At 41.5% G+C, this 22,474-nt stretch overlaps 1 protein-coding gene across 3 annotated transcripts in view; it reads left to right on the top strand.

Moving 5' to 3' along the window:
• Positions 1–18,312, top strand: part of OSBPL10 (oxysterol binding protein like 10) — a 91,618-nt gene extending 73,306 nt beyond the window's left edge. For 2 of the 3 annotated variants that reach the window (XM_015853901.3, XM_085538315.1), the window contains 6 exons: positions 38–184; positions 5,688–6,171; positions 13,469–13,655; positions 14,406–14,588; positions 16,116–16,269; positions 16,977–18,312. In XM_015853901.3, the coding sequence (XP_015709387.2) occupies positions 38–184; positions 5,688–6,171; positions 13,469–13,655; positions 14,406–14,588; positions 16,116–16,269; positions 16,977–17,021 (1,200 nt within the window). In that variant the 3' untranslated portion in view covers positions 17,022–18,312. The remainder of the gene's footprint in view (positions 1–37; positions 185–5,687; positions 6,172–13,468; positions 13,656–14,405; positions 14,589–16,115; positions 16,270–16,976) is intronic. The other variant, XR_014942945.1, reaches the window with a different exon arrangement.
• Positions 18,313–22,474: the final 4,162 nt, after the last annotated feature.

The raw sequence follows: 22,474 nt of genomic DNA on the forward strand, positions 1-22,474 counted from the left end.
ATGTTTGTCCAGATGGTGATGTTCCTTTTCATTTCAGCATTCAGCATCTGAGTTGATCCTAGTTGAAGATGAAGCAACAGATACAGAAGATAACGAGGAGGAAGACTTAGGAGTCATGGAGGATCAACGTAGTGTAATTCTCCATCTCATCTCCCAGCTTAAACTTGGCATGGACCTTACCAGGGTATGGACATTGTATCTTTATCCTAATGTGTGTCTCTGTGTGTGTGTGTAAAAGGGTGGTTTTGTACCAGCTATGGGCTCCTATTGTCTGCTAGGCAGGCTTTCACATGAAGTGACTACAACAGGCACTGGTAGGGGGAAAAATAAAAAAAGGGATTTAGAAACTTTTCTTATTTTTTTACAAATCTTTCATACAACTGTACATTGTGTACATATCCCACATGTGTATTAAGTCAGAGTGCATCAAGCTTTGAGGAACCATAGTGTTAATTTTATGGATGAAGGAGATTTGTGCTTGAGTTACTGCTCTGTGGAATGAATCCCTTTTAATTACTTGGCAGCTTCAATTAATTAAAAAAAAAAAGAAAAAGTTAATGGTAAACAAGACAGTCTTCAGTGTATCATAGTGAGTGTCTGTGCTAACCAGCTCAGCAGTTTGACATTCTGTACATCCTCCTGCTTCTGGAACCAGTGTTGTTGTGAGCTTATCCGTATAGAAGTGAACAGAAGTGAATAGAGGTTACTGAGAGATTTCCCATAAGTAGCTATGGGGTAGCTGTGCAGCAGATTATTTTCACGGGCATTTGTGTATTTTGAAGAGTTGCATCTGCTTTCCTTTTAATCTTACATATTAATCAAAGCTGTTTTTACTCTTTTGTACAACGTAAGACTTTCTCAATGTATTCTTCTCTGCTTCCTCTGGAGCAATTGACACTATTTATAAATACTTACATTTTTAAGACTGAGCAGTCCAGTGATCTGTTGCTAAGTATAGCTATTGAATAGCTACAGGGAAGTTAATGTTTTGTTCTGAAGAGGACAAATGTTTCATCATTTGATTTGTGCATAATTTATACTTGTCACTTCTTCGTACGTCTGGTGTTATGTACAGTTTATTTTTGTTTTGTTTCCCTGTCATTCTTCAATCATTAATAGCTCTTCATTTTTTCTGTTTTGGTTGGCTACGGCTGCTGTAATCTGTGATGTTTAAACTAGACTGATTCCTTATCTGTCAGTTTTGTGTGCTTTAAAACATTCTGTCTTAATGTATAAGGCTTTTCTTTCTGATTTCTGGTGTCATGTTTTTATCATCAGAGGCAAAAATCCCAGATCATAGAGCCATAGAATCATAGTGTAAATAAATTTCTGTAAATAAGAGAGGTGTAGACATGCATATGAAAAGTAAGAAAGTAAATTAATATGATAACCTACTTCTTATACAACATACTTAGAGCATGGTTTCTGAGGGTAGCAATGAATATCATCAGATCTGTGCTGTGGCAGAACGTTAGTGTGCATGAATGTGTGTATAATGCCTACAACCTGAAAAGAAGAGCAGGCATATGGCAGAGTTGGATCTCTCTTGTGTGTGTGTGATGCATGACTACGCATATGATGAGTATTGATGAGACGTGCCACATGTGCACATCACTTTTCTGACCGTTTTAAGGATTAAAATAAAAAAATTACAGGACAGCTGGCTGCTTTTTTTTGTTGTTGTTTTTGTTTTGCTATTAACTCTGCTTACTGACATGAGGCCCTCAGGGCCACAGACGTGTGACGATACAGCTCAGTTTGTTGGCTGTGCTGCTTACTGTTCATTATTCCTGTGGAAGTCAGATTTCAGATAGCCTTGGTGCTAGTCAGCTTCTGCTGGAAGTGCTTGTGACACAGTAGTTACTAACATCGGAGGATATTTTTGTATGTTTGCATTTTCCTCTGCCTTTTTCCCTGGGGTTGTTTTTTTAGTTCCTTTTATGAGCTAGGGACTGTAGGATGAGATGCACATGAACAAACGGCTCTTCTGAGCCCTTGCTGACTTTTGGTTCTGGATGCATAACCATTATCTTCTTGTATCATGTCAGAGGAAACAACATTACATTAGTGTTGGCCTTGCCTGCAGTGACACGGGTCTCCTGCAGAGATAATAGCCACATTTAGCATCGTAGAGGTGTTTCACTTTTGAAACGCGTCATGCTGCCATGCCTTTTAATGAAGAATTAAACAGTAAAACATTGCTGTGAAATAAAAACCCCACAATGAAGTATCAAATCTGCATGGGGATTTGCTAGAACAGGCTAAGCCCTGTGGTGGCGAAATGGACTTCAGCAGCTGCTGGAGGGATGGGCGAGCAGTTTGTGGTGGCAAACTAGTTTCAGACTTTACACTTTGCTTAAAATTGGCATTGGTGATGAGGAGAAGAAAAAAAGATAGAAAAACAAAGCGAAAACCCTGCCACGCATATAAATTGTTTATTATTTGGACTCTAAAAAACCAAAAAATAGTACCACAATCTCTTTGTGTTGACAAACGGCATCCAATGGGTTGAAATCAATGCTAACAGTTTGTAGAGATGGGTGATTGCTCACCCCATTCCCTTACCTTCCTCATGCATCATAACTGTACTGAAAAATAAGGGGCTGCCGTTCAGAGTAGAAGTATTACTGGTAGTTCTAGATTAGTTCTGCAGTTGCTCACAAGATCTTCTGGTTTAAAATTTCAAGATAAAATAAATTAAAAACATAAATGGGTGGAAAAGACCCTTATTTTACTCCCACAATGATACAGATAACAGTAGAAGGCTTTTGTCCACTTAAGGTAGTGAAAACCTCAGCGTGGGGTAAGCTGGTCAGCTTTTGCCTCCCAGTAAATCATGGAGATTCCAGGCAATGAGATTGTTTAGTAGGAGGCAGCGTTTTCTGGACATTTTTGCAAAATAACAGAGCTTTGTAAACTTTGAAACTCAGTTTTCATATGTACTTCTGCATCCTTTTGAGGAAGCAATTCAATTACTGTTTTGCAAAGGATCCTTACCTGCTACAGGTAATGGTGCATTTTCCATTGTAGTTGGGGCTTTTGAAGAAGATCATGTGAGCTGGCTTTCAGATTTAAAGTTGATTATTGAAACTGAATAACAAAAGTGTTCAGTTTTTCATAATGTCTCTTTAGTGACTGTGTTGGCTGTATTAAGTGTGTATGTGCGAAGCAGCTGGTGTCTGAGAGAGTGGGTAAGGGGGCTTTGTTTTCACAGTCAACCCAACAGGATGAAACTACAGACGACTTAATGTTGTGTCATCAAATGTGCATAATCTTAAGCATGGCCTGTTGCTTCCTTTCCCTTTTCCTCTGTTTGTGCTAATAAAGGTCACTCTTAGAGTTAGCCACTTGGACATGGAGGGAGGTGCAGTGCTTTTTATTTAGTTAAGTTTCTCTGCCCTTTCCCTTCTGTACAGTGAACTCATGAGAGCCACTGCTGGCATTTCTAGATGCCAGTGGTAGGCTTTTTCTGTGTTACTGGCTGTTTTCCCTTTGATACCCTGATCTTTCAGTGTACAATTCGTATTAAGATGAGATTCTGCACTGAGGTCACCAATGCTGAATTGCATTTTTAAAGGTGATATCAGAAAACGAATATTTAGTTAGAATGAGAAGAGGAAATTGTTTCAAGAGCTAAAAATACTGTAAGAAAATCTCTTCTCTTTCTACTTTTACTTTTAACTTTCACCTTTAAAAAGCAATCTCCTCAGCTACACCTCCACCCATCACACAACCACTGGGCACTGAGGACGTTATTTGGCACTCAGTACGTTACCACAAACAGTATAAAATTAAGGTCTTGGCATCTTCTGGGGACTCGTTAGTTTAGTAATAGAAACTGTGTAGAGTCCTCAAGTGTTACAGAGTCTGAGGAATATTACAGAGGGAGCTTCACTTGATTTATGTCTAACCTTGTAAAAATATTAGCCGAAGAATGACTGTATTATGTATGCACACACACGTACAGAAGGAGAGAGAAAATGAGCATGCATGTTAGCAGCAGTCTGGTTTTGTTTTGTTTCTGGGGTGTGATGACTTACTTTGAAGGAATTAAGATTGTTTGAGCCATCATGAAAAGAATTTTTTTTTTTCACACTTGCAAGTTTTCTTTAGGAAGAACTAAGTTGTGAATAAAAGTTTGATGGCTTCTTTTCCATTATCCATGGGATTCGTGGGTCTGACCCATGTTTTGGTTCCATGTAGAATAGTATGATGGGACTAAAGGGCAGAGCAAATGTATTTGTTTGAAAAGTGATTCCCTGTGTGTACTAAATAACCATCCCTTTTGGGGAAGGGAGCAAGTGAATGTGGAAGAGAGTTAAAGGGAAAAAGTAAGTGAGCTGGAAGAGGAAAGCTGAAGATCTGCTTTAATAGAGGATAGCAGTAGTTCTGTAACTATCATTACCAACCCATTTGACTCCAGAGGGATATCTGTGCCAGAAATTCCTTGCTGGCTGCACAGCATTGAGCTCTGAGCTTCCCTACACAAGGTATGGAGGGCAGGGGAAGGAGAAGAACGTGGAAGAATGGAGAGAAATAGATTATTCTAGGTCACTCCAAGAAGTTTTCAATAAGACTTGCAACAAAGCTTATTTATAAGCGGGGGGGGGGGGGGGAAGGGAGGGGGCACTGGTGACATCTGTGCTGCCAGAACCATTTGACATCATGCAAAATTCACTTCGGATGGCTGCCTGCCATGCAGCTTGACTTGCACTCAGTCCCAGTATCCCTATAGACCCAGTGGGCCTCTCTAGTCCCAGGACACTGATGTAACAGCTTGTGCACTTTTCCTTTGTTTCAATTTGGGTGAAAAAAGGTAAAGGCATGCAGTGGCTTCCTGTAGTCATGTGGTGAGGGGATGAAAAGGAAGAGTTGTGCCACGTACCCTAGGGTGACTGGAGATTGATGTAGTGGGAAGGTCAGGGGGATACAGTGACAAGGTATGGCAGGTGTAGTCCAACCTGAAGCATTTTCCTGCCTAGAGCATGTTGAGAAAGGCCTTTGGTGTGATTTTATCCTTGGAAACACTCAAGATTTGTCTTGGGTTGGATCTTGTTGGCCTGGTTTGAAGGGACTGGAAGGGGACAGTTACATATATGTGCACAGAGGGTGGTTGAGGAACTGGGAGTGAAACTGGGAGCCCAGGTGCTTGAGGTACTGGATAGCCATACACATTATGCTGTCCATCACTTAGATTAGGATGTGTATGGTTATGTACAATACCCTTTTTTTTTAATGGTTCGGAAAGGTTTGCTTTTTTGGAGGGTCATAATCAGTTGGGTCTGTTGATGTTAGAACTAAATAAGTTTACATCACAGTATGTTTTTTTTTCTACCTTGTGAACCAGGAGAGCAATGAGAACAATGGTTTGTTTATTAACTGAGAGGAGAGGAAAAGGAGAATTTCCATGCAATCAGAACACCACATCCCTGTTGCATGAGCTACTGTTGAGAATCATAATGAAATAGGAAGCAGCCGGTGCAGCTATCAGGGCTGCTGCTTTTTCCTTTACCCATTATTTACACTGCAAAGAATGTGAAATTGCTGTTACAGAGGGGAGGAAAATACACTATCCTGAAACTTGGCTAAGCCAAAATTGCAGCTGTCTTAACTGTTCTCCCCCCCTACCCCTCACTGTAGTGTGATCATGGGGAAATCATGTCTGCCTTTGTCTGCTTTGCATACAGGTAGTGCTTCCAACATTTATTTTGGAGAAAAGATCCCTGCTGGAGATGTATGCAAATTTCATGGCCCATCCAGACCTGTTTTTGTCAATTGCAGCTGGAGCCACTCCTGAGGAAAGAATTATCTGCTTTGTGGAGTATTATCTAACAGCTTTTCATGAAGGCCGAAAGGGAGCGGTTGCCAAGAAGCCCTATAACCCTATAATTGGTGAAGTGTTTCATTGCTCATGGGATGTGCCTAAAGATAAAGTGAAACCATTCAGAACTAGTGGTGCCTCTGCGGTTTCTAAGGACCCAGCCAAGGAGTCTGGCCAGGACCAGTCCACGTGCTACAAGCTGAGGTTTGTGGCTGAACAAGTGTCCCATCATCCACCAGTATCTTGCTTTTACTGTGAATGCAAGGAGAAGAAAATGTGTGTGAACGCTCACGTATGGACCAAAAGCAAGTTTATGGGCATGTCGATAGGTGTTTCTATGGTAGGTGAAGGTAAGAAATGTGATTTTATTTTACTTCTTGAGCCAATGTTATGAGTGTCCAAACAACAGAAATGTGTATTTAAATGGGATGGTTAATTATATCTGAAATATGGAATCATAGAATCACCGAGGTTGGAAAAGACCCCTGAGATCATCTTGTTCAACCATCTACCTACCATCAGTATTTCCCCACTAAACCACGTTCCTTAGTACAACATCTGATGTGTACTTAGTCACCTCCAAGGGTGGTGACTCAACCACCTTCCTGGGCAGCCTGTTTCAGTGCCTGACAGCTCTTTCAGAGAAGAAATTTTTCCTAATACATGGTCCTATGTTAAGCTGCAGTAGCAATGGACTGTGGACAGTATATTTTGTAAGAACAATTTTCGTTTTCTTGCTCAGTTTTAATGTAATATCCAATTCTACGTTAGAGACTTACAACTGGAGCAAAGAAATAGGAAAAAAACAAAACAAACATTTGTACTTAAGCCCAACATTCTTTTCTCATAGTTCCAATAAAGAACCGTGGCTTTTGTAGTGCTTACTACAGTAGTGTATTGTTTCAACCTTTGTGATAAGCCAAATAGTTGGGGTATTAATCACAATTTGCTGTATCATATATACACATTCAGCTTTGTGATAAGCTGTTGCTCAACAGAAGTTCAGAAAAGCGGAGAGTCAATGAATTATTAATGTATGATGTGAGCTGATAAACACGCATATATCCATCTTGTTACTGACTGCTAATTTATTAATTTAATGTTTCAAAACTATTTAGTCCCTCTTGATGTTTGAGGGTAATCTCCTGTCTGTGGTTTTTATTCCTTTTTGTTAACTAAGTTTTAGGTGCTGCTCTTAATAGTCATAGAAAGGGAACCAGAACGATTTAGAGTAATTATTTATTTTTTCCATTATGTTAAATAATATCAACATTGAAGACAGGAACAAAGGACAACAAGTAGGGTGATGAAATAAACACCCTGATATCGAAGAGCAGATGGATATATTCTGTTGTTTCTGCTGGAGATGAAGAACGAAGTTGAACGGTAGACATGGCTACAGTGGCTTCTTTCCTGGTGTCAATATATATTCACTTCTCATACCTGAACCTTGAAACTTTTTCACTGTTGGATCCGATATTGTGATAGTTGAAGTCTGTAGTAGTGCTGCTGTTTCCTTTTTCCAGAGATTTTGGTCTTTTAATATGGGGTGAAGGGAGTGTCAGAAGGGAAACAGGTCCTTTTGTCCATTCTACTTCCAGGCCAAGTCATTGGTTTCACTTGTCACATTTTTCTGGTACATATTAATATCTGATACTGTTTTTCTGGGTGAAGGGAGCTGTTAAGTGGAATTACAGTCAAAAGCAAAACCTTTTTAGGAATGAGGAAGTTTCTTTTTCTTGCTGCTAGCACACAGTTCCCTGGGATTGGGGGTGTCTACTGTGGGGATTATTTAAGACTTCCAAGTCCTGATGTGTCCCAGTTTTGAGAGAGAAAGGGTATAGGAATTAACTGCATCCCCACTGCAGTGATTGTTTAGTGTTCATTAGTGAGAATAAATTCCCTTCCTTGGTGATCCCAGAGAGGTGCCATCAGAGGAGTCATGCTTTGGGGAACATCTGTGGTGATGAACCCTTTTAGTGTGAGGTTCACCACTGTCTTTGTGGTGAACATTTGTGGAAGAAGTTTGGGGTTACCAATTTATAGCTGTCATTCATCTTCTTTTGTTCACGTAAGCAATGCAGAAGCATGCAGACTCATGGTGACAGCATTTCTGTGAGGTGATGGAGAAACGCCAGTGCAGCCCAGGCATTTCTGTTGTGTGTTGAAGACAAGCAATAAGCAGCAGGAAATTGTACCAGCGAATCTTTTCTATAATCTGAGAACAGACAGCTCAAATCTGGCAGCCTGTATTGAAAATGTTTGCTTGCTGTGTGGTTTCCTCACTCAAGACTATACTTTGTTCCAATATAGATTTTTTTTTCTTCTTTTATTTTAGTCCCAGGGAGGTCTTCCTGGTACAGTTGCTGTATAGATTTGTCAAGCTGTGCAAAAATGAAAAGCTGTTGCAGACTTCTCTTTATTATGTCTTACATAAGTACAAATTCTGTGTTAGATTGAGGTCAGCGTGAATGCTGGGGAATATATTGCTGAACCAATGAAAAGTCCTCCTTTCTGTCCTCCTTTTTTATTTATTTAATTTTCATTATGATCGTTCAGCTTCTTTTCCGTGCTCTTTCAGGATATGCATTCAGTGACTCTGATGCGTGTTTAAGATAACCTGTCAAGTTTACTTCTGTACATGTAGATGCCTTTGAATATTTGTTATGGATTCTAGATTCTGAAAAGGCAATTTTCTTGACTTCCCATGTGCCTCTGTCCTTCCTGAGATGATATTCAGATCTTTCTGGTGCTCATGTGGCAGTTCCATTACCCTGTGTATTCATTCAACACTGCTTTGATGTATGTAGGGAGGAAAAATCCTTCCCCGCAGAGCAGCAGAGGCAAACTGTGCTGAATTCACATAATTTAGTGGTAGCAGTGACTGTCTTGCTGTACTTAAGATATTTAACATAATGCTTTTGTTTATCCTCTAACTTTCTTGTGACCTTAGCATTGAATACAAGTAAGTGTGGTGTACGTGGAAGCTGCTGTCCCCTGAATGTTGGGTTTTTTTGTGTATATGTATGGCCTCCAAACAGTTGAGAGATGTTTATTATATTGCACTTTGCTGTTTACATAGGTAGTGTAGTACTGGATGTTTGGACTTAATTGTGTAAGGAATATGCTAATAACATTTCCATGGTTCTTTTGCAAAGTTGTGTTTTCAACTTGTCACAATGCCCTGAGATGTGCAGCACATGCTGCTTTTCGTGCCTTGCTGAAATAGGGTGCAGTAGAGTTGCCAAGGCTTTTATAGGAGGTTAAATAAGGGGATTTGGTAGCAGTATGGATCTGTCGTACAAATGGTACAGCACTGTATCCAAATTGTGCAATTTTTTGTGTCTGCTGCAAATCAAAGTACTTAAGATTGTCTACTATGATTTTTGTTTATTAATTCCAGAGATGCAGAGTGAGTAGACAGGTGATGCTGGAAGCCCGTAAGAGGCATTTTTTTTATGATAGGCCTTTGTCTTTGGTTATGAGGGCTCCAAATCTGGTTTGCTAAGGAGAATTGTTAACTTCTTCGCTGTGTGACAAAAGCGTTCTTCAGAGCAGCCAGAGTTTCCCCAGGAGAAAATGGAATTAGAAGAGGGAGTATTTTGCATGTAAGAATTCACATTGCACGCACAGTCCCTAATTCTGATTAATGTTAATTATGTACTAATGAGAGAGTGAGGGAGGGGAGGAGGGCGTAATGAATAGAATTGTGTTAGGATTTAAATTAGCAGGGGATGCAAGAGTCAGAGTAAATATTTAATGTGCTTTACATGGTCCAAGGAATCTTCAAACAGATTCTGATTGTAAGATAAGGCTTTTCTGGTAGGAAACATTGTTCTGAGCACACCTTACTTGTGTGCCCCTGGTCTGTCCTTGGTTTTTGTTGCAAAGCAGCAAAATCCAATGGGAAGTGTTAGCTTTGATTCACTGGTTAATTTGTAGCTCAAACAGTTTAGGTGGATTATTCTTTATAGCCAATTGGCTTAGTTACATCTCATGTTTTTACTTCTCTATTTAAATGCTTTTAAAAACTCCTGAGATGCTTTCAGAAGTTATTTCTTAAAACTGAAATCAATCAGCCTTGAAGAGGATTGATAGATAGGGAAAGGCTCAGTGCTCTTTCCAGGGTAAATACAAGTGAAAGCAACAAGTGTTGTTTGTCTTAGTTTTTTCCATTCACGTGTATGTATGTGCATGCGTTCATGCATGTAACAAAATATATCATTTACCATCCTGAGGAATTAATAACCTGTTAATTCACCAGCTCTGCTCCATGCAGCTGGAACTAACGAAATATTTTCCTAGCATTAATTTTTGTAATTAATATTTTTAGTCTGGTGCTTTCAGAACTTTCTGTATGACAAAGTCCTCATTACTGAATTTAGCAAAGGTGTCCAGCTTTTGGAAAATAAGCAATGCAGAGCAGCTCGCTAGAATGTTTGGGACAAGGGCATCTTGTGTGAACTGTGGTGGCTGCTGATGGGCTGCATCCACGTGTGTTGCATCCCAGTGAGTAACTCACTCTCATTTGTGCCCTGTTATGAATAATACAGACTGTGAAGAGCCAGTTAAATCAGGAAACTGCCCTCGGCCATTTATGACCCACATACCATTTGTTGTTCAGATTGATCTCCGAACAATCAGTGGGAAGCATTAAATTTCACATGCCTCTTCTGCAGTTATTGATCCAGAGTATCCTCTGGGTATTCCGTCAATGCATGTTACTGGAAAATCAATTCACAAAGCTACAGTGTCAGTGAGGGACGTGTAATAGTCAAAGGGGCAAAATGATACGCTGTGAACATCGCTTCCTTTCATGTGGGCTGGGGAGGCAGGAAAAGAGCATGGCTGTGAATATGTTGCCTTAATCAAAGCAGGAGTAAATGGCGTTAAGGATATTTCAAGGGGAGATTTCAAAATTCACTGCTTGTTTACAAAAAATTCACCCTTCTCTATGGGATTTTGTTCTAATAATACACTAGATTACTAAATCTACTTTTCTTCCCAGAGTACTTACGTGATGCATTCTCCCTCTGTAATAGCTGCCTATAAATACTTAATGACTTCTTGAAGGAATCTGCAGCTTCCAAAATCATTGTTTGATGCAAGAGGAGGAAACATTAGTAAAAAAAAACAAAAAACAACAACAACAACAAAAAAACCTGTTAGGTTTTCTTTTTTGTGCCTTTTAATTTCTCAAAGTAAAACTGGGAGGCTAAAATGTGAACTGCAAGGGTGGTAGCAGTTATATCTGTTGTGTCTTGGTGTCCCTTTGGCTGCCACTTCAAAAATGATGCAGCTCTTAGCTCGGGCCCAGTGGTGCAGCTGCAGTCCCTGCGCTGCTTCAGTCACATGAGGTTTTGCAGGTGGATCCTGCAAGGGTTAGAATGGGAAACTGGTGGTTACGTGTTGGTGCTGAAAGTGTTATCAAGTTGTGGATGTTTCACATCTTTCCTTTGTTCTTCTTTAGGTTGTAATTACTGAGCTGGAGCCATGTTTCAAGGGAGGTAGCGCTCCATTAAAGAAATGTACTTATTGAGATGTTTAAGGAATTTAAGAAGAAAAATATGATGCTACCAAATGTTAGGAATGCTGCTAAGCGAGCTGGTTCAATTTTTAATACACAACCTGCTGTGGTTGTTAAATATTTACACTGAAGGTCACTGCTATTATTTGCCACTCACTTTTCAGTGTCCTTTGCACTGATCATTAGAGCTCTGCATCCCTCCCATTCCTGCATGGAGAAGTAGAGCTATTGATCCCATCAGAGTGGTGAAAGCAAACCCGTGCCAACAGTTTTGATCCTGGCATTTTCCTCCCATGTCAGAGGAGCGTGTCTGGGCCTGGAGAAGTAGAAAGCTGTGGGAAATGGGGAGCTTCAGCATCCTTTTACTGGCTGATGGGCTTGGATCTAAAACCTGATACAGTCTTCCATTTGGAAATTGTGCAACCGCAGGCATTTCCCTTTTGTGTATTTGTAGCCATTATAGAATCATAAAAGCGAAGAATCATATAATATTCTGTGTTATGATCCACAAGGACAGTTGAGTTCAGTCCTGGCTGCACACAGACCCTCCCAAAACCCAAACCCAGTGTCTGAGAGCATTGTCCAAATGTACCTTGAGCTCTGGCACTCAGGGCTGTGCTGATGGATGTGTCCTGGATGGTTTACGCAGCTCAGCCTTCCTGCAAGGTGTTAAGGTTGCATTTACCTACAGGAGTGGAACTGAGGAGACCCGAGGCAAAATGTGTGTGTGTTCCAGCTGTGTTCTGACCTTTCAGTGAGGTTGAGGGTTCAGCACATGACACAAACAAATTGTGACTCGGCAAGGTAAAATGATGGAAGGTTCTTTCATGACATTGCTGTTCTGTGCTTGTGCTTTTGCACTCTCTGGTTTGTTTGTGTCAGACTTGCTGTAGTAGGAGTGTTGGCTGCATTGCTGCTGGCAGCTGCAGTTGCAGAGGTCCAGAAACAACAGCGGAAAGCTGTGAGGTTACTGGAAGACAGAAACAGCAAGTTAAGAAGCTTCCTGTACCTGTGTTTTGTTCTAGCTGTTGGAGCTGGTATTTAGAATGATGGTTCTCATAGAGCTCTGTGCTTTTAAATTCTGAATGTCACTTAGGTTTGTGTCTTTGTACAGCATTAAGGGCATGTTTTTACGTTGACAGTACTAGTAGCTCGTTCCTATTCAGTGCTTTTCCATTGTTACATTTCAGATCACTTTGCAAGATGTGTCATTATTGTCTTCAACAGATAGACAAACTAATAAATACAGCTACTAATGTGTTGCAATTCTTCCCCTCTCCGCCCCAGGGCGAGGTAAATTGGCTTATGCTCATCTGGTTGCTGAACTGATTCTATTACTTTCTGTATGTCAAGATAATTTTCCTGATATTTTCAGAGGTTTCTGGGGTCTGAGTACTTCTCACAATGGGTTATTTTTGATCCCTGTTGTGAAAAATTATTTTCCAAGTATAAATTTGCCTTTAGCTAGGTATTAAATGGGTTATAAAGGAGTGTAGAACTGTAATAAAAATATTCTGCACGTAGTTGGCATTACCTAATTCTTTGTGCAAGGTTTAAAGTGCTCTTTACCTGATTTTAGGTCTTATGTCCCATTCTTTGCCATCTTAAAGACCAAAGTACGGCTGTGATAGGGATAGAGCTCCATCAATAACTTTAATGAAAGCTGATTCAGTCTTTTCATCAGATATGGTACTACTTCCTTTGTAGGTCTGCTGCTCATTTTGTTGTTAGGAACCATTATAGAATGAAATAGAATTGGCAGCAATTTTCTCTGCATGGTAGAGAGGCTGGTGTCAGTGGTAACAGAGGAGTGGCCTCCCAGTAGTTATGTAAGAGTTTTTGGGCCCTTTGAAAGAAAGGAGCAGACTTCTAGGAAATTCCTAGGTGGTCACCTTAAGCACGATTCTTGATTGCATTCAGCCGGACTCAGAGAACCTTTTGTTCCCAACAGAAAATTAGTCAGAAATAAACTAGTGGAGAGGAGCTGGCAGTACCCTCCTTCAAGGCAAGTTTCATGTTGTGCCCTCTGTGGAAGTGTATTTTAATGACAATAATTGATCAGTGAATCTCATACCTTATAAATGAGCTTCTACCTTTTCACTGTCAATCTCTTTGTGTAGGTGTTCTGTACTTGCTGGAGCATGAAGAAGAATATGTTTTCACACTGCCCAGTGCCTACGCTCGCTCGATACTTACCATCCCGTGGGTGGAGCTCGGAGGCAAAGTCAACATCAGTTGTGCCAGGACTGGCTACTCTGCTACAGTCACATTCCACACCAAGCCCTTCTATGGAGGGAAAGTCCACAGGTATGGGAATTATTGTGGCTGATCAAGGAAAGATTTAGCTGGTCATCTGTTCGGTTCCTCTATTGCACTGTGCTGTAGATACCTGGTACATCACTGCCCATAGTAGTAGTTCCCCACTGAGGACTTCCATTTCAGCACTGAAATATGGGATGAAACTATTGCTCATCTGTCTTTGGTTCTGCTTTATGAGAGTGTCAGGAGGAGCTGTGCAAGATAGCTTGCATCTTAATTCCGTGCTTAAGTTGGTGACATGATCATTAACACACACAGCTCCCTTTCCTGTTCTGCTGCAGACTGTAGCCATTTCCATGGCTGCGCTTACTGTTGATTGTGTTATTCTTCCATACGTGTGTCAACCCCTTCAACATTGTGCTCCGGCTAATAATTGACACGGGCTGTTTTGACAAGGCTTTATCTAAAAGGGACAGATTAATTGGTGCCCATCAAAATGGGGATGGCTGTGCTGTGATAGTTTAATCATCTAAAAACTTAAGCGAATTTGCAGATGACTTGACACAAGCTGCTAAAGCACGCAGTGTGCTTGTTCACACAGACACACACAGAGGAAACTGCTCCCTGTTTTAGTTGGGTCTTTAGAGAGCAGTGTCTTTATGCTTGAAAAACTATTTCATAGACATAAGAACACACTTGTAACCTTAGCAGCGGTACAGCAGTAATGCTTTCACACACTGATAATGAATGGTACCAGTTATCACTCTTGTGGTCTATTTTTTCTTCTTCTTCAATTAGGGTTACAGCTGAAGTGAAACATAATCCCACTAATACCATCGTATGCAAGGCACAGGGAGAATGGAATGGCACGCTGGAATTCACTTACAGCAATGGAGAAACCAAAGTGATTGACACTAGCAAACTGCCTGTTACCAAGAAGAAGATTAGACCAATAGCAAAACAAGGCCCACTGGAATCAAGGTAAGGCAGAAGAATTACAGCATTCTGCTTCTGAATCCCAGGTGAGAAAACAGAATCATGAAGCAACCTGCAGTTATCAACAGTGTGGTGCTAAAAAACCTTGCTTTCATTTAGCACGTTAATCTGGGTGCAAGTAGCTGAAGTTGTGTATTGGTTCTTTGGTAGATAAATGACGCTGTAGTGATGTAAACATGAGTTTTCCAGTGGGAAAAATGCTCACAAGCATTTTAATGAGCATTTGAAAATGGTAATGCAGTCTTTTATGTATTTCTTGGATTGTAACGTGGCAGCCAAATTAGTCAGTTTGTAACTTTGCATCTTAGTGTTCATGCACATTTTACGTATTTCATCTGTATATACGTAATATATGTGATGTGTGTGCATGTACAGAAATGTAACATATGATCCAGTGTGACAGAAATACACATGCAGGTGTTTCTAGGCTGTCAGAACTCACATCACCTGCCTCATCTGATTCAGGTATATTAGAAAAAACTCATTCTGTTATTCTGTCAATAACTGTTCTCACTTATCTTCAGGAAAATCAATATTTTTATTGAATTTAGGAGCACTTTATGAAACACTTTATTGGAGGATTTAAAAACACGAGTTGAACTTCATTTTATAATCTTTAAATGTATTTCTTTATTGTACAATGGCATATCTCAAGACATTGTGCAAGGTCAAATGTCTTTGTTTTTTTTTTTTTTTACTTTCTAGACGTATCTTTTTATCACAAACTCATTTTTCCTCGTAGTTTAGTAACAAGGAAAGGCTGGAGTAAATAATGAAAGCAGTAACTGCAGTGTATTTGTTGTATTTTTTGACACTGCTAAGCAAATTACAGTTATTTAGTGCTTCTGCAGGGCGTGCTGTTTATCAGCTTGTCAACAAACTCATTTAAACACCCCTGGAAATATGTGGGAGTTGCAGTCAGTTTCTTAGTCTGCTTTGGGGCCAAGGTGCTGCTCGGTGAATGCAGCGTGAGGAAGCATTGCTTCTCAATACTGCTGGTAAAAACAAATCTGGTTCTGTACTGATAGTTATTGTCAACTGGAAATAAGTGAGTAGACCTTGAAGGGCTTCTGAGCATCGGTGTGTCAGCACCTCTGTTAGGAAGCCATTGGGAGCAGTCAGTGCCCCGGGTTAATGTTCTCTTGGCTTCTGTCATGTCATTCCAAAGCTGGCTGCAAAGACACGCAGAATAAATGCTTGTCATTTGGGGTAGGTCATCAGTAAAGGATGTGAACAGGAAATGGCAAAACCATTCATCACTTTTGAGGAAAAATGGTCAGGCTGTGAAGAGTCGAGGAACAGAAACTGCTGAGAAATGTAATTTGTGGGAGATTGCAGGGAACTGAGTGTATCTGAAGATGTGGTCTGCAAATGGGTATAGGAGTGAAGTGGTAGTTCAGCATCCATGTGACTTGTGGAGGTGGCATGGCAACGTGGCACCAGCCCAACGCTGTCTGCGTTGCTGCTGTAGCCATGTGCTGACTGTCTGTGTGCTCCTTCCCCATCACACAGGCACCTCTGGCAGCACGTCACCAATTCTCTGAAGGAAGGCAACATCGATGCAGCAACAGAACACAAACACCACCTTGAAGAGAGACAGCGAGCAGAGGAGAGGCAGCGTGCGGCTCTTACAACCCCATGGAAGCCAAAATATTTTGCCAAAGAGGTACTGCATTATGTTTTCTTTTCTAAGACCAGTACCGTCTTTGTGCAGATGAGTGCTGGTACAGATGAACCTTTGTGGTTTTACCATGGGCTAGTGTTCTTACATATCACTGATTATTTTATAGAGAGAAGCAATAGATTGTTCTGTGTTTATTTTGTACATTTGTTCACTTTTGTTCAATTAGACTGAGTTTAACACTGAATTTTTGGTACCAGGCACCTGAAGCTTTGCTTTTTACCTTGAAATCCACAGCTAGATTTGCAAATGCTTGCCTAATAATCTTGTTCTTAGCATGGCAAAGTGAACATGTTCTTAGGGACATAGGCCCAATGTAAGTAAGCAGGCTTGGGATTCAACTGCTTGAAATGAGGTATATTTTACAAAGTTCGTCTTTGTTCATCCTTAGAGAAGAGCGGAAGGGGAAATAAGATGTACTGAGAGAATCATTACACAGCTGTGTTTAAGTTAGCCAGTGTGTGCAGCTGTTTAAACCAGTAGTTCATCTGCTGCATCTTCCCATTGCTTCTCTTCTCCTTGGGAATTTCATTCCCTGCTGCACAAATTATCTGTACGTTCATTAAGCACAGAGTTTGCAGAGGACAGGGGTGGTTTCTAGTGTCAGTGGTGGTGTTTTACCTTTTATGTGGACATAAGAAGATGCATTATGTATAAATCTTGTTTGTAACCTGTCCCTAATTTTCTTACAGGGAGATGGTTGGCAATACTTGAATCCTCTCTGGAAGAGCCTTTGACAAGATACGGGAGTTGTCTTATAATTTTACCTTAAAGGCATTATAAAGATACAGTATATAACTTGTAAAATGTCGCTGATTAGGTCTCGTTTTCAGAAGATACAATTGAGAAGCTATATACTGTGAACAGTGCATCTCAAATAACCACAAGCTCAAGGTGATTCAGGAGCCATTTGGTGTGTACGGATACACAGACACACACACACGTGTACGATATACGCACATATAGACACACAGTGTTGCATGTGTGTTTGTGTGTGTGTGTTACCTACACTACACATAAACAAAGTATAAACACTAATGGTGATTTAAAGACCTTATCCTTTAAATGTTAGGGCACAGAACTCTGGCTGCCATCAGCTGGGGTTCCTGAGTTGCGTGCTTGCAGGATCAGGCCCTGTGCTAGTATTTAAAAACCACTTTTTTATTAGTACTGGTTAAGGTTTTCTATTTTTCACTTTTGCCAAAAATGTTTTGCACTTGAAATGTGACGTCACTTAATGGCAGTCGTTCCGTTCCAACAGTCACGGGGTAACTCACTTTGACGTATGAATGATGCATTGACAGCGCTCTTTGGGATGCTGATTTAAGAGCATGTTTCTGTCACTTGCGGCGTGAATTTTCTGCTCTTACAAGAAGTAGCAATACCTTCTCAAGAACGTTGTTGGCACTAACCCAGCGTGTCCTCACTGTTCTGTTTGTTCCTACTCCCGAAGTTTCACAGGTCTCCAGTCGGTCGCTCCTAGCCAGCTGCTTTTGGTCTTGCTGTGTGATGTTCTTTGGCTGTTGTCATGCAGATGCGTTTGGTTACATGTTTTTGCTAAATCCCTCCTGGCAGATAGAGCTGAGGTCTTCAAACTTATTTGCCTCAACTTCCCCCTCAAACATTGCCCCTCCTCCCCCTCCGCAGGGCCTGGTTTCACAGCCCTGCCTTTAAAATCAAACTGCTGCTGATGCACTTGTGCAGAAATGCCAGGCTGTGAATCAGGTGCGGCTGCTGCAGTGGGTCTGAGCCTCCAGAGCTGCCCCTGCCCACTGCTGCTTGTGGGGTCAGAGCCCCTCAGTCCTTGGTCACGCAGAGCTGTACCTTCATTCCTTTCGCTTGTGGCCCAGGTGATCGCTTTGAATGGTTCCTCGTGGGTGGAGATGAGAAGCCTTTTCAAATGAATGATTTTCTGATGTTCGAGAAACGATTTAGTAAATTACTATGCTGAAACAAGAACTTTATTAATGAAATGAATGAAATGGGATGTAACTTGTTTTGTAAAATAAAAGAGTAAACAATCCTGCAGCTTGATCTTGCTTTGTAAGATAACCACTGTCACACAGAAGGACGTTGTGGATTCTTTGAATTCCTTAAACCTTCGTTGCTTTTCAGTTTGTGTTTGTTACAAGTGAAGGTGTTTTCGAGAGCAGTGACAGCAAACACTGAGATGTGCTGACTTCTCAGTGCTGCTCTTACAGCACTCTGCAAAGAAACCTCTGTTTCTCACCCCCTGTCGTGAGGCCCTGCCTCGTAGCGCTGATTATGTTGTGCCTTTTGTCTGCTTTCTTAATAGGATGACTGTTGCTTTGCACCTGTTACACTACTACGTGTAGGTGAAAGTGTCGCTTCTATCCTTGTTGAGTGTTGTGCATTTTATAATGTTTTATGGATATTAAAATCTCTCGAGTAACTGGAGGCCACACAGAGGTGTGTGCACAAGGAGACATTAGTTCACTGGACGTAAGTCTGATAGATCTTTCCATGCTGAACTTCAGAACTTCAAGTGCGGCCTCCTTTTCCTCATGAATGTTATTTCTCTGCTTGGATATACCTTCTTTTTTTGCACATTAGAAGGATTTATGAGTGATTTAAATACTATTTTTTAAGGAAAATGTGGACTGAATGAGCTTAGTTTTGTAACTGGCAATTTTTGGTTTTTGAGAGAAATACCTTATTTTTAGCTGCAGTCAGTGTTTGTCTAACACCACCACAGCAATGCAGTTGTGGTAATCACTGAATGCCACCACCAGGCATGGGCAGGAAAATGCCTTCCTTGCCACCTGCCAGCTGTACGCCCGTCATGGTTCTGCTCTTGTTTTAGTTGAGTCTGGTAGGTATCCGGAGCTCCCAGTGCAGTTTGTAGCATCATCACAAAGATCACTCCAAATGCAGATTAAACACATGGAACATTTTTTTCCCCTAGAACCTCTTGACTGTCATACACCAAAGAAGCCGCCACAGGCTCACTGAAAATTCCACCCCCCCATATTAGAAACATTCAGAAAATAATTTCTACCTTCCTCATTTTAAAAGATGCTCTGGTGGTCTCTTCTGGTTTGCCTTCCTCTTGTGATTTGTGAAGTTAGAATTACGATGCTGGTGAATAAAAGCTGTTTCATTCAGTAGCGGGAAGCCCCTCTCTCTTTCCATTGAAGAATTAGTTAACGAGGAGCATTTATTTCCAGGTCTACCACAGCGTTGAGGGCACACGTAGTCCGTTTTCATGGTTCTGATAGGAGCGATTTGTCACTGGAGCTCTGCCTTTTATTTATGTACTTCAGTGGTCCCTCCCTGTTACTGCTGCCAGACACCGTACAGCTGATGGTGTTTAACTTGGGCAGCACCACACAGAGCACAGGGCTGGGCTTTGGAAAGGCTGGGAAGCACAAGCCTTGTTTTGGCAAAGAGAAAGGAAAAAGGTTACGGTGTTCCCTCAGTTCTGGAAATCATTTCATTTAAATTTCGTCATTAACAGAGATTATCTTAAAGTACGGCTCCGGGTTACTGCAGCACTGGACACTGGCGTGGTCTGCGTTTCTCAGATGTCAGATTATGTGAGTCTGGTTTGTTTTAAATGTTCATCCAAATTGCTGGGAAACACCATGCCAGAGGACTTTGTTTTAATGCAAAACAGACCAACCCTGGCTGTAATGAGACAGGAAATACCACTCAGTCATGTTCCTCACCTCTCGTTGCATTGCTTTGGGGCCATGGCAGCTTTAGTCGCTGCCAAATGGGATTTCATTTCAGTTTTCACTCAGTGGCATTGATATGTACAGAGGGCTGAGTCAAAGCATTTAACTGCTGCTTCCAAGAGTAAATCTATCAAGATAGGTACTTAACTAACAAACAGCTTCCCCTCCTCTTCTGGAATTGCTTCCAAGTGTCCGAATGTTTCTGCTGTGATAAACAGCAGCAGTGCTGCCCTCGTTTCCACTCATAGCAGTGCCCAAGTGGTGCCAAACTTGAGCAGCACCAGCTGTGAGTCCACAGGTGTAGTTCTTCAGCAACTGAAGGGCCGAGTCTGGCTCAAACCTATTTTTCCCTTTAGATCTTGATTCCTTTGTAGCAACCGTGCTTCCAGCTCTAGCACCCTTGACTCAGTAGAGAAACAAGAGGATGGATGGCTGTACGTAAGGAAGCAGCCCAGGATGGAAGGTAGGTTGGAGAATGGTGCAAACTGAGCGTGCTGCCCTTTGCTCGTACCAGGGGGGTTCAGCTCGCAGAAGAGTGCTGAGGATGGGGGAAGTTGGGCACCTGCAGGGTGCTGGTTCTTGAGGGACCAAGGAAGGGCACAGTCACACAGTGCCAGCTGGTACGGTGGAAATTCTTTATATTTTCCTAATGATATCAAAGCAAGTTTTCATTGTAATGCAGATTAGTAGTAAAAGCCTTGAAGTCAGATTAGATTTAAGAATGCTCAGGTAAGTGAGCAGCAGGTAATCTTGGGCCCAGGCTGGTTGAGGTTCCTGGAGTTAGCTGCTTATCCTTTCATGTTGCCTTAAAAATACTGTAACGTTAGTAATTATTTCTGCTCTACTGAAGGAAAACGCTGACAGCTAAAATGGAACACATTTTTTCACAGAACCGTAAAGATACTTGGAGATGGGAGGGTCACCCCTTAAGCAAGGCTGCATTACAGCTAAACAGGAGACTGACCAGCAGCACCTGTTCAGCTGACTTTTGCAGTCTTTCAAATGCCCGACTGCTTATTTCTTAGCACTGCTGAGCAGTCAGGGTGTAGATTTGCTTGGAATACAACAAATTATACATCACCCATCTGCCTGATGTAAGTGATGGCGACCTCTCGGGCTTCTCCAGCCGCAGGCACCGTTCAGTGCAGGGTGTGTTCCCTGGAACTATCACAGCTGCTTTGGATTTCCTCACAGCGGAGGTTCTGTGTTTAACTTAACATCCTTCCAGCTTTAATAAGTAGCTGCTGTGGATTCACTGCAGCAACTTCCTGAGGTCAGTAACTCTGCATGACCCAGTCTGAGTGCATGAATTGATGGCTAGGACTGTAAGCACCACATTATCGAGTAACCACAACAAAACCGACACAACACCCTTATTAACACAAAACTTGAATTAACTTTATTTTCCCCTACAGTCAACAACTGGTCTGCATTGAGCTTGAAAGCAACGAAAAAGAAGTGAAATCTCCGAATGATGGGGCCCAGAAATCCAGATTTAATGACCTCAGTGAAAACGCTGCAGCTGTAGTTATTGGTCTGTAAGAACCGCTGGAGCTGGAAACGAGTTCGTAAATCAAAAATATCCTACAGCTTGGGGAAGAAGTCAGCAGTAACGTTCTCAACAGAGCACTGTAAGGTTACATGTTCTTCATGAAAGGTACATACTATTCTGCGCTTCACATCAACTTGTTGATGCAAGTTTGGTTTCGGTAAAAAGTTGCAACCTGTGGCAGGAAAACAAACTGCAAAACCCCTTCTTCCATTTTATCTAAAGAAATCGTTCAAGTCTGTATAAAGTTTCCCTATAGCTGGAAAGTGAACATGTTCAGTCTCCATTTATATTACTTTAGTGCATTTAATGTGACGGTTTTCACCACCTTTTTCTTTGAGAACAACAAAAAACAAGCAGGAGATGAGTATAAAAGACAGACGAAGCAGGTAGCGCTACAGCGGGGATTTCTTCAGTTGAACTGAGCACTAAATAAAAGATGCGGAGAAACAGATTTCCAGCAGAACTTCTGTCCTCACAGGCGAAGGCGGTGAGGGGGGAAGAGGTTTGCAAACCCTCTACCGCTGCCAGCCACAGAAAAGGGGCTGTATACCTGTCAACCTTTTTCTTTCCTACAACAGGCTCTGCTTGTTTTACTAATGTAAACATTTACCTACAAGAGTTTAGTTTCAGTTCTGAAGCGCCAGACACCGTATGGTGCTCAGCTGTACGTTTCTATCGCATTCATTACTGTCGATTCAGATTTTTCCAGAGGATGCAAATAAGTGTAGCCCTTGTATCTGCAATGTGCAAGGCTTGCCTCGTCTACCTGATGAAACGATAGCGTAAGGCAGCAATACTGCAATCGCTGTTAACCAAAAGCAGCTCATCCGGTCCGAGCCGTCCCCCAGTTATCTGTCCTGTCAGCTCTGCTGGGAACTGCAGCTTTACTTCTCACACCCCAGATCAAAACCAGCCTGCAGCGGGAGGAAGGGACGGTTGA

This window comes from Coturnix japonica, chromosome 2, assembly GCF_054131305.1.
Source record: "Coturnix japonica strain WE chromosome 2, WE-NBRP24, whole genome shotgun sequence".
Classification (NCBI taxonomy): Eukaryota; Metazoa; Chordata; class Aves; order Galliformes; family Phasianidae; genus Coturnix; species Coturnix japonica.